General features: G+C 47.2%; 1 protein-coding gene across 5 annotated transcripts in view; it reads left to right on the top strand.

Annotated features, from left to right (window-relative positions):
* Positions 1–12,200, top strand: part of usp9 (ubiquitin specific peptidase 9) — a 49,224-nt gene extending 37,024 nt beyond the window's left edge. For 3 of the 5 annotated variants that reach the window (XM_064310777.1, XM_064310779.1, XM_064310776.1), the window contains exons 33-46: positions 74–247; positions 327–468; positions 611–1,367; positions 2,815–2,938; positions 3,040–3,265; positions 4,420–4,549; positions 4,659–4,844; positions 5,240–5,460; positions 5,665–5,753; positions 5,842–5,998; positions 6,170–6,382; positions 7,611–7,718; positions 9,132–9,227; positions 9,496–12,200. In XM_064310777.1, the coding sequence (XP_064166847.1) occupies positions 74–247; positions 327–468; positions 611–1,367; positions 2,815–2,938; positions 3,040–3,265; positions 4,420–4,549; positions 4,659–4,844; positions 5,240–5,460; positions 5,665–5,753; positions 5,842–5,998; positions 6,170–6,382; positions 7,611–7,718; positions 9,132–9,227; positions 9,496–9,630 (2,758 nt within the window). In that variant the 3' untranslated portion in view covers positions 9,631–12,200. The remainder of the gene's footprint in view (positions 1–73; positions 248–326; positions 469–610; positions 1,368–2,814; positions 2,939–3,039; positions 3,266–4,419; positions 4,550–4,658; positions 4,845–5,239; positions 5,461–5,664; positions 5,754–5,841; positions 5,999–6,169; positions 6,383–7,610; positions 7,719–9,131; positions 9,228–9,495) is intronic. The other 2 variants (XM_064310781.1, XM_064310780.1) reach the window with 1 other exon arrangement.
* The last annotated feature ends 3,928 nt before the right edge of the window (positions 12,201–16,128 follow it).

Below are 16,128 nucleotides of genomic sequence, written 5' to 3'. Positions count from 1 at the left end.
TATTAAAAATGGCCCCAGTGCAGTTGGGCCCCTGGTCGCCCTGGCTAAAGAGCGCTCGGGTCTCCCTGTGCAGGTTGTGGGGCGAGCCGGTGAACCTGCGTGAGCAGCACGACGCTCTGGAGTTCTTCAACTCCCTGGTGGACAGCCTGGACGAGGCGCTGAAGGCCCTGGGCCACCCCGCCATGCTCAGCAAGGTGCTGGGCGGCTCCTTCGCCGACCAGAAGATCTGCCAGGGCTGCCCTCACAGGTGGGAATGGCGGGAGGTCGCCCTCGCGAGCCGGGCTCCTGTGCTCTCAGCGCTAACTAGGTGAACCTGTGTCTTCTAGGTATGAATGTGAAGAGTCCTTCACTACGCTGAATGTAGATATCAGAAACCATCAGAACCTCCTGGACTCAATGGAGCAGTACGTGAAAGGAGACCTGCTGGAGGGCGCCAATGCCTACCACTGTGAGAAGTGTAACAAAAAGGTACGTGTATTCAGCTGGAAAAGTTTCTTCCAAGCCCCATTCCCTGTTCCCTGGCAGGAGACTCCATTTTGTGTCAGAATTGTGGGCAGCTGTGTTGTTCAGTTTCCAGGGATCTGAGTGTAACGAATGCTGTGTCCTGCAGGTGGACACAGTGAAACGGCTCCTCATAAAGAAGCTGCCCCCCGTGCTGGCCATCCAGCTCAAGCGCTTTGACTACGACTGGGAGAGGGAGTGCGCCATCAAGTTCAACGACTACTTCGAGTTCCCCCGCGAGCTGGACATGGAGCCGTACACGGTGGCGGGCGTGGCCAAGCTGGAGGGCGACGACGTCAGCCCGGAGAGCCAGGTGATCCAGAACGAGCCGACGGAGAGCGGCGGCGACGCCCCCGGCAGCTCCAAGTACCGGCTGGCGGGCGTGCTGGTGCACAGCGGGCAGGCCAGCGGCGGGCACTACTACTCCTACATCGTCCAGCGCAACGGCGGCGACGGCGAGAGGAACCGCTGGTACAAGTTCGACGACGGCGACGTCACCGAGTGCAAGATGGACGACGACGAGGAGATGAAGAACCAGTGCTTCGGCGGGGAGTACATGGGCGAGGTCTTCGACCACATGATGAAGCGCATGTCCTACCGGCGGCAGAAGCGCTGGTGGAACGCCTACATCCTCTTCTACGAGCGCATGGACTCCACGGACAAGGACAGCGAGCTGGTCAAGTACATCTCCGAGCTGGCCCTCACCAGCAAGCTCCACCAGATCAAAATGCCGGCGGCCATCGAGTGCAGCGTGCGCAAGCAGAACGTCCAGTTCATGCACAACCGCATGCAGTACAGCCTGGAATATTTCCAGTTTATTAAGAAACTTCTGACCTGTAACAGTGTCTATTTAAACCCCCCTCCAGGTAGGCATTCTGAACCCTGCCTGCTTTCAAACCCAGTGCTTTCCATAACATGCTATTCGTCTATTCATCTATTCATTTATTTATTTGTATATTTATTTATTTATTTATTCTTGGCTTACGCTGCTGGTTTTTTCCATTACCCCTTTATGCTAAATCTTTGAGTTTGTGAATAGCATTATTTCATTGGTTTTACATTCTCAGTCATTTAAATCAGATACTTTAGGCAGATGGAAAAGTCTTACAGTATCACACAGTAGTGGATGCAGTCTCTTGGGTAAGTGGTTCTCCACCCTGACCTTGGAAGGCTGCAGTCTGCTGAACCAGTTCAGACCCTAGAAACCAGGTGAGGCGCGATAACTGTGATAGACCACTTTAATCGATCAGTTGGTGCTGAGTCAGGAGAAAATTAAGCAGGCCCTGCAGTACTTCAGGCCCGGGGCGGAGAACCCCTGCTTTAGGGAACGGTCAGGCATGTCTAAAGAATTTAACTTGGTCAACTTGGTCGATTAATTTTCGCAGAAGCGAGGTGGACCGTCCTTTGGCCCTGGAGATATTGACTAAGGCATTATGCTGAACTAATTTGTTGGCTAAATGTAATTCTTCAATAGGATTTTAAGAACCCTTATTAAAAGGGCGGGGGAGGGGGGGGGTTCCAAAATGGAACATCTGTTGGACGTTTCCCCACGTGTGCTCGCTCACTTTCTGGTTAAATAGATGAAGCCAGCTGGACAGAAAAGCTGTGTAGTTATGTCAGCTTGTACGTGTATGTGTGTAAGTATGGGGTCAGTGTCTCACATTCTGGTAGCGCTGTTCTGCTTCCTCTGTTGCATTATTTTCCTACTGCAGTGTTAGAGGTGATTGGGTTAGTTCCCATTTTGGTCTTCAAGCTGGGCCTGTTCTGCCTCTCGCACTGTGGAGGGGGGAGCCGAACAGCGTCGCAGGCCGCATCTGTGCTGCTGTGAACTGCATCTCGCCCTGCACTGGAGCTTAATATGCACCAGTGCATTATTAATGAAGTCTGTCCTGCATTCACTGCTTTTCAAAATGAACTCCCAAGTTCCCTGTTCATGTAAACACGCTTGGTTCAGATTAAATGTTGAACCCCTCCCAGATCTGTTGGATAAAATATTGGGTGTGCGTGTGCAGGTGTGAGTGTGCGAGCTTCACAACCCTTCAGTAACAGGGTTAATAGCCCAGTCCTGGAGAAAATAATCATATTTTTGGTCTTAATAGTTGTGAAAATAAGCCCTTGGTGCATTTTGATGGTTATGTATTGGCTAATATTGCGTTCTCGTTCTCTTAAGTCTTGAGAAGGTCACTGGACTAATGGTGTCCTTCACAGAAGTACTGTGCTTCGTGTTTCTGAAATGCGCTTGTTCATCTTTTAATGATCTGCACCTCAAGAAGTCACTCGTCGTTAAATGATGCCTATTTCTCCTTCAATTAGGACAAGATCATCTTTTGCCTGAAGCAGAAGAAATAGCTATGATTAGTATTCAGCTTGCTGCTAGATTCCTGTTTAGCACGGGATTCCACACAAAGAAACTGGTGCGCGGCCCTGCCAGCGACTGGTGAGTACGGCGTGCTGTCTGCTCCGCTCTTCTCACGCGGCCATTTTGTCAGAATCCTGACCGCGCGTCTCCCCCCCCCTCTGCACCGCGCTCCTCCGCAGGTACGACGCGCTGTGCATCCTGCTTCGCCACAGCAAGAATGTACGCTACTGGTTCGCGCACAACGTCCTGTTCGCCTACGCCAACCGCTTCTCCGAGTACCTGCTGGAGTGCCCCAGCGCGGAAGTGCGGGGCGCCTTCGCCAAGCTCATCGTCTTCATCGCGCACTTCTCCCTGCAGGACGGCCCGTGCCCCTCGCCCGCCGCCTCTCCGGGGCCGTCCACTCAGGTACGCCCCCCCCCGACGGGCTCGCCCCGTCCTCCGCACGCCACCAGCGGGGTGTTTACCCATTGGCCACTGCGGGTTTTAATAAGAGTGTGATTGGTCAACCGTTACCCTCAGCATCTCCATTTCCCAGGCAAATGCCTGACATTTACAGAATTTCAGATGCCTTGATGGGGTGGGGGGAGCCTTCCGCATTCTGACAGACAGTGATGAATGATAACTTTGCAAGTTGCAATCCAAGAATGAAAACATAACGATGGCTGCTTCCTCTCTGAATTCTGTGCAGTAAGACTATTCCAGTCTTTGTGCCCACTTATTTAAAGAGTTGTTGAACGATGAGTTCTATGCAAAACCTGTTTGCTGAAATGCTGCCATGTTAGGTTGAATTCTGGAAAAATTTCAAAAATGAATGTGACTCAAGTGGTGCGTGGAAGAAAAATGAATGCGCAATAAAATCAGTGTGTGATCGTGATAATTGCAGTTTCATACCACGCAAGTTTAATTTATTACCTTTCAGCCAAACTTGCAAATTTCTGCAAAAAATGTTTGAATCATTCAGTTGGGGAATTTCATGTCCCATCAGGTCTGTGGATGGCTTTGTGACTTGCTTTGATTCTTTGCTGCTCTCGCATTGTGGCAAGAAAAGCACTGGCAGAAAAAAAAAATGTATCATGTCAGATGATTTAGAACCTTGTAAAGTGTCACAGATTTAAAGCTATCTGGTAAAACCTGAAATTTCAGTTTTATATGTTCAGATTGGGATGGGGAAGGAAGTGTTTTTATTTTATTTTATTTATTTTTTATTAGGAAAGGCTGTGTTTGAAAATTGAGTGGGACTTGAAATCAATGAGTGAAACATGGTCAGTTCAGGACATTAATTGTAACAACATTGGAAAAGTTCCCGTGGAACATCATTGCCATTTTTCAGTCCGTTAACTGAATTTCCGTTCGTTTCTTTAATCGGCTGAAGTGAAATTGACTCCCGCCCTGGTGCTCAGTACATCCGGCCAAACATTTCCCCCGGAGTTTATTTTCCTGTCAGAGCCCCTTACGTCTCCAGGGAGAGTTCAGTTTAGTCTTTCCGTCTTTGTAAGAGATGGCGTTTGGAGAGAGATGCGTTTGGAGCATGTGACTAAAGCCCTTTGCTCCTATTGTAGGCCTGTGACAATTTGAGCCTGAGTGACCACCTGCTGCGAGCCGTCCTGAACCTGCTGCGGAGGGAAGTGTCCGAACACGGCCGCCACCTGCAGCAGTACTTCAACCTCTTCGTCATGTACGCCAATCTGGGTAAGGGCCCGCCACGCGCGCCTGAACCGGGCTCCTCCCACCTCCAGCGCGGGGGCGGGCGGGACCTCTGAGCCTAAGCTCCGCCTCCGTCTGCCTCCCTCTGCCTCAGGCGTGCCAGAGAAGACCCAGCTGCTGAAGCTGAGTGTTCCCGCCACCTTCATGCTGGTGGCCCTGGACGAGGGCCCCGGACCCCCAATCAAGTACCAGTACGCTGAGCTGGGCAAGCTGTACGCTGTGGTCTCTCAGCTGGTGCGCTGTTGCGATGTATCATCGCGCATGCAGTCTTCGATTAACGGTAAGCCCGGTCCTCCTGAAGCCTCCTTCGTTCTGGGGGGTTTTTTTTGTTTCTCTTGCGTGCGTAAGGCACTGGTGGCGATGGTCACTGTGATAAAGCATACATGCGTCAGTCCAGCACCACGTGCGTGTTCCCTATGTGAGAGCTATCTGCCCGATGAAGATCCTCATCCTTGCTCAGGACCCTGTGACTGACCAATCAGCCGTCCCCAAGCACACATGCCTTGTGGGCGTGGCCTGGGGCTGAGGGCGTTTCTGACGTATGAGAGGATAGAATAGTGAACGACTGCAGAGTTAGGAACACAAGCTGCTCATCTTTGTTAGACCTGTTTGTGCCATACGCTCCGGTGGTGTGTGAAAGTGAAGCGGCTCCTCTGATTGGCCCCCCCTCCTCAGGTAATCCGCCTCTTCCGAACCCCTACGGCGACTCGAACCTGTCGCAGCCCATCATGCCCCTGCAGCAGCTGGTGGCCGAGATCCTGTTCGTGCGCACCAGCTACGTGAAGAAGATCATCGAGGACTGCAGCAACTCGGACGAGACCATCAAGCTGCTGCGCTTCAGCTGCTGGGAGAACCCGCAGTTCTCCTCCACCGTGCTCAGCGAGCTGCTGTGGCAGGTCAGGCGCTCGCCCCCTCTTTCACAGATACGCAGGGTCGAGCACAGGCCTGGGTACGACCTGCTGTAATCACAGGCTTGCCTGTGCCGGTGGCTACACGGGGTCGGGCACAGGCCTGGATGTCACCTGCTGTGGTCTTGTGACAGGCAGAAATGTAAAGAAGTCAGAATGTCGGCTGATTGTGGTCTGGCTCCCCGTGCCCAGGTGGCGTACTCGTACACGTACGAGCTGAGGCCGTACCTGGACCTGCTGCTGCAGATTCTGCTCATCGAGGACTCCTGGCAGACCCACAGGTGAGCCTGGCGTTCGGAGCCTTCGCCCGTGACCCGCGTCGAGTCAACGAAACAGCTGAACCTGATTTAACTGCCCTCCTCCGTTCAGGATCCACAACGTGCTGAAGGGCATCCCTGACGACAGAGACGGGCTGTTCGACACCATCCAGCGCTCCAAGAACCACTATCAGAAGAGGGCCTACCAGTGTATAAAGTGCATGGTGGCCCTCTTCAGCAACTGCTCAGTGGCCTACCAGATCCTGCAGGTATGGGGGGAGAGCCTGAGGAGGGAATTTTGGGGGGGCTCTGTGCGTTTGGGGGGGCTCTGTGCGTTTGGGGGCTCTGTGCGTTCGGGGGGGCTCTGTGCGTTTGGGGGCGCTCTGTGCGTTCGGGGCGGGCACGCAGACTTGCTCACCCCCGCGCCCCGTGTCCCGCAGAGTAACGGCGACCTGAAGAGGAAGTGGACGTGGGCGGTGGAGTGGCTGGGGGACGAGCTGGAGCGCCGGCCCTACACGGGGAACCCCCAGTACACCTACAACAACTGGTCCCCGCCGGTGCAGAGCAACGAGACCTCCAACGGCTACTTCCTGGAGCGCTCGCACAGCGCCCGCATGACCCTGGCCAAGGCCTGCGAGCTCTGCCCTGAGGAGGTACTCCCACCGCTCAGCGCTAGCCGGGCTCTCCCTGCTCAGCCTCACACTCTGCGGCGCGATCAGCTCGCATGCCACACTAGCGCCCCCTTCCCTCTCGGCTGAGTAACGTTAAGCCTGAGCTAGCCGAATTTAACCTACTGTAGCAATTGCAAAGAAATTCCACCTAAGCAGTGGGTCATTGATAATGATGCTCTTATGATGTTTTTCATTTTTATTATTTTCCGGTAAGAGATTGTTTTTTTCCTAGTGCCGTGGCTGGCTTGCTCCAAAATTACATGAAAATAGTAGCAAGTGTTTTCTTACATAAAATGCCTCTTAGGGACACTAAATGAATTGTCCATATTAACTTGATGAGATGGCATTGCTCGTTCTCTTTCTTTCTTTGTGCAAATGTGCATGCACTGTCCGTATTTGTATTTAAAAGCTGTCCATCAACCAGTATTTGAGACATTAGTTTATACAGCAGTTGTTTACATCTAGTAACCCCTATTTAATATGTTATGAGAGAGAACAGATATTACTGGCATTCTCTATGTCAGTAGTCTACCTTACATGATGATTTACTCAAATGTATGGCATGAAGTGATATATGACCGTATGTGTTTTAAATGTGGAACGACACAGTCGCAGACACGAACATTAGTTTTCATCTGTTGATTTAGGATAAAAAAAACATTGCAGCATTTGCTTTTTTTAGGAACACTTCCTTTTTTTGCAGTAATGAGGACCCTTCGTATGGTTTCAGTTTGTAGATTGTCTTTTATTTTTTGTGGTTTTATGAAAGATACAGTATTCAAACAAAGTTTAAATTGCCTTCATTTACTATAGGTAGGGCTTTGAGTTTTCGATAAATTTATTTCAATACATTTATTTCTGGCTGCTTTTAGCCCCCCTTTGAAATAGATGATTATTTTCATTTATTTTAACATTGATGAATTGCTTGTGCATCAGGCTTTTTAGAAAGCTGGTGTGTTCTGTCTTGCTTCTATATAAGTTCCTTTTATTTTATAGACTGCCTGTTTTTTTTCATTTGCTGGGTCAGCAAACAGTCAATTAAAAAAAAAAAAACTGTATGAAATTCGCTGTGTTTGCAAGCTAATCGATTGGTATTCGATGGCAGACTCAAACACCTGTAAGAAAAGTATGGGGGGGGAAGAAAGTACTGCACTTGCATCGTTTATTGACACTTGTTTCTATGCAATAACAACTGCCATTTCAAAAATAGTGTCACTTAACGAAGCACGAGGCGGTGTCTGAAGAAGATGCCGCGCGGAAATCGTCCTCGCCACAGCGGCTTTTGCCCGGGGAAGGGACAGGACAGCCGAAGCACACTGTAAGACTTGTGTCCCAGCAGAAAAGCCTCCACTGTTTGCCATCTCAGCATTCTCTTGGTGTTCACACAGGGCATGGTGTAGCTCTTACTAACTCTGCTCTCTCATCTGTGTGTTTAGTCGAAGCAGGGTCTGCCTTCACCCATCCCCGTCCCTGTACTCCCCCACCCCCACCCAGCCCCCAACCCCACCTCCCTAACCCAACCCCCCCCAAACAAATTCCAATTTTGATAGCCAATGTGGAAAGTCATCGAAAACTCTAAGCCTTGGCTATAGTGTTTGAGAATATGTATTGTATTGTTATTGCATTTAGACCATGTTTCCTGGAATATTTCAGGTGTGTGGTTAGAGAACAGCTTTGATGATAGTGTGGAACAGTTAATTTCATGTCCGATGAAACTTTGGAAGGCTCAAGTGATTCCTCAGCATTTAAGACGATTTGATCCAGACCTGTGCTATAATTTGTTCGAAAGATCTGAAATGGGGTTATTCTGTTTAATTGGATTTTTGTCCCATTATCCCACACATTGAGAGTGCCATAATTTTTAAAGGAAAATGGTTGAACTTTTTAATTTTTTTTTTTTTTTGCACTGATCATTGTTTATACATATGGAATGATGTCTACATTTCATTAATCTGCCTATGGTTTGGTGCAGGTTAAAACATTTTCATAAGTCATTACGCCTTTTTTCATTTTGACCTGATGTATGAGCCCATTGTGGCTGTCTGGACATTGTGATGACAGTGGTGGCCTTAGCATCCCCATGTGCTGCAGTCCACCTCTAACACTGTACTGCAAAGGGGCCACAGAGCCTAGCCCAAGCCTGCATGTTTTCTTACATATTTACCACCATCTACACTCTCAGTTGGTCTTATCCCCTTAACGTGTTTTCTCAGAATGTTGTTTTCCATTTTGGCTCCGTCCCGTTTATGTGTTTGTATCATGTGGTGATCTTGATGTGATGGACAGAATTTGTCTTGTTGGAATTTTATGTACTTTCCTCACTATCTTGGTAAAAGTCACATGCATGTCACATTGACCTAATCAATTTCATATTGGACAGTTCGATCAAAGTGCGCGAGCGCTGTGTGTGTGGGTGCTTGTGTGCGTGCGTGCGTGTGTGTGCGTGTGTGTGCGTGTGTACGCGCCCCCACTTGCTGGTCATAATATGTATTGCCGGCATCTCTTTCAAAAATGATATTCACTCAGTCGTTTTTTTTTTTTTTGAACATCTTTGCAATGTTTTGCCTTTTCTCTTCATGAGATTGATATGCTGTTTGGGTGACTTATCAGTTTAAGAACAGCATCCTCATATGGAAAGTTGTGTAGCGCAAACTCAGACGAGCCGAATATATAGTAAGTTGCACAACACAGTGGGGGATTAGGAGGCCAATGTGTTCTGTTTGTGTCCCAGGAGCCTGATGAGCAGGAAGCTCCTGATGAGCATGAGTCCTCCCCACCTGAAGACACCACCCTCTACCCCCACCCCCCGGCAACACAGTTTCCGCAGGTAACCACCGAGTTTCAGATCCTGTATGAGGAGGTATATAACATTATATATGTTATATGTATTATATATTACAGAGCAGGGAATCAAGTGCTTTGAAATCCTGGTGCTGTAACATTGGTAAAGGAAAAGGCCAGTTTTGAGTCCCGTGTGCAGTTTTGAGTCCTGTGTGTGAGTCACGTGTGCAGTATTGAGCCCCTTGTGCAGTTCTGAGCTCCTTGTGCTGTTCTGAGTCCTGCATGTTGCTGATCGCTGCGCTTCTGTTGTGCAGAATAACCACCCGCACGGCCAGCCGTACACGGGCCCGGCAGCACAACACATGAACAACCCCCAGCGCCCCGGCCAACGAGCACAAGAGAACTGGGAGGGCACTGAGGAGGTGGCCCCCGCCCAGACAAAGGAGTAGCGCAGGCTGCCCCGTGCCCCGCTTGGTCCTCCTCTGAGACGCCCCACTGAGACACTTACCCAAGTGCAAGACCTGGCCTTACAGCTCCACGCCTCTCTGGGGCCTCTTCGGGGCCTCTCTGGGGCCTCCCTGGGGCCTCTCCGGGGCCTCCCCGGGGCCTCTCTGGGGCCTCCCTGGGGCCTCTCTGGGGCCTCCCTGTCCATAGTTCCACTTTGTATTTAACCTGGAGTGGAGAGTCTATTCACTGTCTGCCCTGCAGAGTTATTGCTGTCCAAACGATATAACCCACCTGCAGTGGATCTAGTGTTGTAGTGAAGCAGGCCTGATGCTCGTGTGTAAATGGCGGAGGTGTACATAGTAAGTTACTGTCTCACTGTTTTCTTCCCTCGGCTGGACTGCTCGTCCGCTGGTGGAAAGACTTGCTGAGTTTCTGAAAACAAAAGTATGGGGGGTTAAAAAAAAAAAGAATATTTAAGAAAAGACAAAAAAAAAACCTTTTTTGCTTTATGGTCTGTGCGCAGCCGTGAGGTTTGGTGTGCCTGTGGGCAGTTTGGGTTTGTTCAGTTCTTGGAGGGCAAGCGCATTCCCCATGTCAAGCACTCGAACCATGAGCCATGCCAAAATCAACTCTCCAGCTGGAGTTGTTTTTTTGCGTGGTGGGTATGTTGGAGATAGCTGGGTTAATTTTATGACATTTGATTGATGTGGAAAATGATGTTACATCGTTCTAGACCTCTCATTGCCTTTCTTGTTCTGGTATTAATTGAGTCCTTTTGAAGCTGTAGTTCATATGCTGTAACATTTAGCATGGCTTCACACCAGACTAGTGTAGCCCAGATATATGATCATAACATAACCACAGCTGTGGTGTCCAATTCACAGTTATTTTCCGAGCAGCCCCTTTTTTTGACGTGGGGAGGGGGGAGGGCGTTAGATGTTTTTTTATTTATTTTTTTCCCCACACTTTCATTCTTACACAGCAGTTGCGACATTAGGACCCAACATAACACAAGCGGCTTCTCAGTTGTGCGCATATTCCTGGTATTGGACGCTCTGGCAGTCTGTTTTGGTGGGACAGTAGAGCAGTTTTCCCTGATGAGACTTTCGGAGAGTGACAGGTATATATGCAACACTCTGCTATGCGCAGCTGCCTGGGGCATAGCAGACTGTACTCCGCGTGCTTGCGTTCTGCTTTTGCTAGATCAGTCGCTAGACGAGCGCCTAATCACCCGTTACTGCGTAGTACTGGAGGGAGCGGTCTCTTCACACAGGGCAGGCATGGTCTTAGAACTCTTCATTCTGGGGGATTAGAAAAATATGAAGCAGGGTTGTATCATAAAATAACTGCTGGTTAGTCATGTTGCAACTGTTAAAGGTCTTGCTAAGTACGGCATCGTTCTTTAGGATTTAAAGGAAAATGGGTAAATACTGTATTTAATTGGTAACTTGAATGTGTGGTTCCCCCCCCCCCTCCCTCCTCTCCTGGAATTTTGTCAGAAATACCAAATACCCCCTGCAAAATATAAGAATCAGCCCACCATATTATATTTAAATATCTTGCCGTTTTATTTTATAGAAATTATTTTGCTGAATTTCTCAAAGTAGAATTTGATTTAAGAGGAACATTTTTGTCCTTGGTGTTATTTTTAAAGAGGATATTGACTGTACAGAGTTCTGCACCCTCTTTTGGCCACGGTGTGACGTTGAATTCTGGAGCTCCAGTCGCAATGGGGACTTTCACTTTGTGGGGTTATTTTGTGCACAGAAATATAACGTAAAAACGACCATTTGCGCCCCTTAGCAAGAATAAAGAAAATGGAATCTTCACACTGTAACTGTCTCATATTTTATTTATGGTACATTGTAAATACTTTGTGCACGTAAAGAAACAAAATAACATAACGGATTATCGAAAAAAACAAGGAGCAGCAAATCCATGGAAAGAGGAGACTTGCCCAGTGTGCTGAAGATATCATTTGAAAAAAAAACCCATGGATTTGCCAAGGATTAGCCGGAAAAGTATGCCAAACTAAAAACCAGTGGCCTATATAGACGTGGGTTTTCCCCCACAGTGATGTGGAAGCCTGAGGATTCTGCTGCCCGGAGCAAAGCATTCTGGGAGAAGAGGAGGGTGAGCTGGAGCTACAGCGGGGAGAGGTGCGCTGCAGCCATCCAAGAGCCCAAGGGGTGTGTAGCTTCAGCGTCCATGGCTTTGTACAGAGACTGTTCCCCCGCTCCCTACCCACAATGCACTGCAGGCTGTTTTCCTCACATTCTTCCTTCAGGGGACAAAAATGCTTCATTGTTTTAGCCTGTAAGGTCTTACCATTTTTCCTTTCATTTTTACTTTTTCTTTTGGTTGGTTGTTTTTTTTTTTTTTTTTTGTAAGTGTTAATTGGATCAGATGATTGCCTTCAGACTTTTTTGTTTGTTTTAAATATTCTACAGCTTTTTTTTGTGAAAAATGCATGGATGATAAAAATCCCTTGATCTGCCTTAGAGCACTGTACAAACCCAGCACACTGTAAAATTATACTTTAAAAATGAAAATAAATAGTATTTGAATTATTCCTCGCGGTATGCTCTTCCACTGCTTCCCCTGCCTGTCTCCGTGCCCCGTCTCTTCCTCTGGCCGGCCCGCAGGTTCAGATGCCCTGGATACGTTTTCTGAGCAGCAGATTTACAAACGATTTACTCTCTCAGCGGACAAGACGAGCTGAACTACAGGTCATGCCACACACGTGTGCGCGTGTGCATGCATGCGTGTAGTGTGTGTGCTTCATGTGCACACATGCATGTTTATGTCTTCATTGCAAACAAATTTGTTCTGACCCATTAATACACTCAATTATACTATACACACAAGTCAATACAAGTTCACATTTGTGTGCATGAATGCTGTGCTGCTCGGTTATCTGGGCTATGCGTAATTGTGTGGATATCAGTCATTGCAAAGATGGCATTTTTGCCCCCGATTTTTTCTTATCTGTGGATTAAGGTTGCATTCGCAGTATTGTGATAGCTGAAGCTTTAAATCTAACGAACTTCATTCAGTAGCTTAAGCAGCTGTTTAGCAAGAATTCAAGATCCTCAGGGGTGAGAAACAGTGGCGGAGAGGAACTAAAATACGCTGCTGCATAATTGCATATCTACTTACAGTAGATATGCAATTATATTAAAGATATGTAATATGGAAATATCAGAAATCTAATTTAAAACTTGAGACCAATGTTCTGCACACTTTATTAGCACTGGAGTGTTTATGTTCTTGTCAAAACATTGACCAATGTTATCTGATTAATGGATTAACTTCACAGAAATGGTATTTGATGCACATGATAATTTGTGTATGTGCATGACTGTGTACGCATTGCAACAAATGAAATTATGCAGGATCTGATCATATCGTTTCGATTGGAACGTTGCTTCTCTTCGCGCAACATCGACCCCTGCTGGACAACGGGCACTTGCAGGCCTCCTTCTGGAGCTGAATATGTACTCCTTGGACTCATAATTGCAGTGTAATGGGCAGAGGCAGACATCACATGCTTCAGATGAGAGCACATGCTTGTCTGCACGGAAAAAAGGCCATTGGGCATTTATCTTGAAATGTAAGGTGGGAAAAATCAATATAATTTTTTTTTTTTTTTTTTTAATGCACCGTTTCACAGGCTTACTGTTAAAGGAACCAAGAGCTCTATTTAAATCATTTTCTGTTGAACCAAAAATAGTCATTTGCAATGCCTTAATTCCACTACTGCCTGAACACCCACAGACGTCTGCTGAACTGCTGTGGGTGTTCAGGGTGGCCTGGCTGCTCTGGAGAATGAGAAATGCCAGCCGCTGCATATTGGCCATGTGTGCAGACTGGTAATTAAAGATGAGTGTGTTCGGATTATAAGTGCTTGAGTGGGCAAAGCCTCTAGGGACTACTTGGTTGGGCTTCAGATGCACGCTTAGGCAAACTGAACTTGGTTATTCCGCGCAATACACGTTATTGTCCAGCTCCCTACAGACGTCTGAGATGCAGCATTTGAAGTGCAAGATTACACACTTCCATGTACATGTTTTTTGTGGTTTTGTAATGCAAAACAATATGGTCACTAGGGGGCGCTCTCAATTAAGAAATCGGTCCCTTTAAACATTAAAATCATTAAAGTCTACTCTTGCTCTTGGTCTACTGTGGCTGCCGAGTCTGTAAAACTATCCCCCGGTTTCTTACCATTCTATGAAAAGACCAATGGAATGGTCAGAAACTATAGTCTGGGAAGTAATCAGGATAATTCCGGATCAGTCTGTAAGGTGCCATTTTGAGTGTTTTTGGACTCTCTTAATTCCACTGCCTGCGCACTGGTGGGCTCATAAATGCTGCGGACTGTAAACGACAGCTGGACAGGCAGTACAGCAGGACATGGGACAACCAAGCTGCAAGGACCAGGTTCACAAGCCCATTTACCGGGGTGAAACAAACTATCAAACAGATTACCTTCTTGGATGACCGAGCCATGAATTTACCAGATGAAGGGGTCAAAAGCACAGGCGGATTACCCTCTTGGAAGACCAGGCCATGGACATACCAGGTGAAGGGGTCAAAAGGACTAGACAAGACTGGACACTGACAGGGACGTAAACCACCCTGCAACATATAGACAGTGCAACAGCACCTCCATGTGGCATCCCTGGGTCAGGTCACCAAGACAGATGACCCCAGGAAATAGCATGAACTGTAATTCTGAAATAAATAGATTATACATGTTTGCTTAATAATTGGGGATAATAGAACCACTGCAACATATAGACAGTGCAACAGCACCTCCATGTGGCATCCCTGGGTCAGGTCACCTCAAGACAGATGACCCAAGGAAAGAGCATGGACTGTAATACTGAAATAAGTAGATTATAAATGTTAGCCTAATAATTGGGGATAATATAATTAATGTGGGGAGAGGAATTGAAGAAATGTTAAAGTGGGGCCAACTATATACATATACTGGCGATGCATTTTCCCTCCCTGCTCTTTTGCAGCTTCAGGAATACCTAGAACCCCTTATAAAACCCAAGGGGTTCAGTGTGTATGTTCTTAGGTGTAACGGTGCCCCCGGCACTATGGCATGTATACTTGAGTCTCGGAGTCAGCCCCCGCACCTCAGGTACAAGTCCCAACACCTGTGTGATTCTCAAGTGAAATCCAAGTCCCAAGACCACTGAGCACTGAGACGACTGACAAATCCCAAGACCTCTCCGTTTCTTGTAAATGGTAAATGGACTGCATTTATATAGCGCTTTTATCCAAAGCGCTTTACAATTGATGCCTCTCATTCGCCAGAGCAGTTAGGGGTTAGGTGTCTTGCTCAAGGACGCTTCGACACGCCCAGGGCGGGGTTTGAACCGGCAACCCTCCGACTGCCAGACAATCGGTCTTACCTCCTGAGCTATGTCGCCTTCTTGTAAGCTATATCAAAGTCCACACCTGGCGCCAGCACCCCTCTAACTTTGTCTCAGAGGTGCTGGTGCCAGGTGTGGACTTTGAGATGCGGGTATGTTGCCCAGCACCAGAACATACACATCAAGTTATCGCTTCTCATGTTTCAATCGCACCTTTCCTTGCTTATACTAACAAAATGTCCTCAAAATTCTGGTTACAGGTTTTGAAAACACAAACTTGTTTTTTCTTTCCTGCGACAAAATCAAAATTCTTACAAGTCCATCTCAATGAAATCAGCACTTAATGCTGCACAACATAGCTGACAACGAGCACGTTAACTACATATCGACTTCAACGTTTGAATATATAAAGCTTTAGATAACATGGTTTAAAAATGGTTTGTGCCATTAAAATTGTCCGTGGAATGCAAAAATAATTTTTCCATTGCGTAATTAAACTACAAAAATTTTGCCTTATAAAAATAATTACACTTCGCTTTACCTGCAAAACATTATAGTCCACGGAACTCAATGGAGCAAGGACTCCGAAATTGCCATACAATTTACAACAACAAAAAAATCGTCCAGCAAATATTTTTCAACGAACCAACGACAGGATTTACCCTCATCCGACATGATTTTCGAGAGCAAAGACAGTAGCACCGTGGCGTTAACATAATGTTGATTGGCTGAGCGTAGTCATGCATGATAAATCCTGTGTGTTTCGGTAGAATGTTGGTAGTTACGCAAAGACCAATCACGCACGTCTAACGCAAATGAACATTGATTAATCGGATATTTATCAAAGTGTTTTTTCCCAAACCGCACTGTAGAACATTAAGGTTATATTTCCCAAAAGTGTTTAATATTTTAATCTCACGATTCAGCAGAATTTTATATAAGATTTTTTTGGGTAGAGCTTTAAGCTGGCAGTATACTCAGTAAGAAGAAAGAACTTAGCGTCCTACTTGTTCTGCGGCGGTTTCACCTTCCCTCTGGGGCAAACACACAAACAAAACAGTGACGTGGTTGTTCTCGTAAATGATTCATCGGAAAAGGCTCCTTTTCCGTATC

Source organism: Anguilla rostrata, chromosome 15, assembly GCF_018555375.3.
Source record: "Anguilla rostrata isolate EN2019 chromosome 15, ASM1855537v3, whole genome shotgun sequence".
NCBI lineage: Eukaryota > Metazoa > Chordata > Actinopteri > Anguilliformes > Anguillidae > Anguilla > Anguilla rostrata.
Note: the sequence above shows the minus strand (reverse complement) of the source record. Positions and strands in the feature narration are given on the sequence as shown.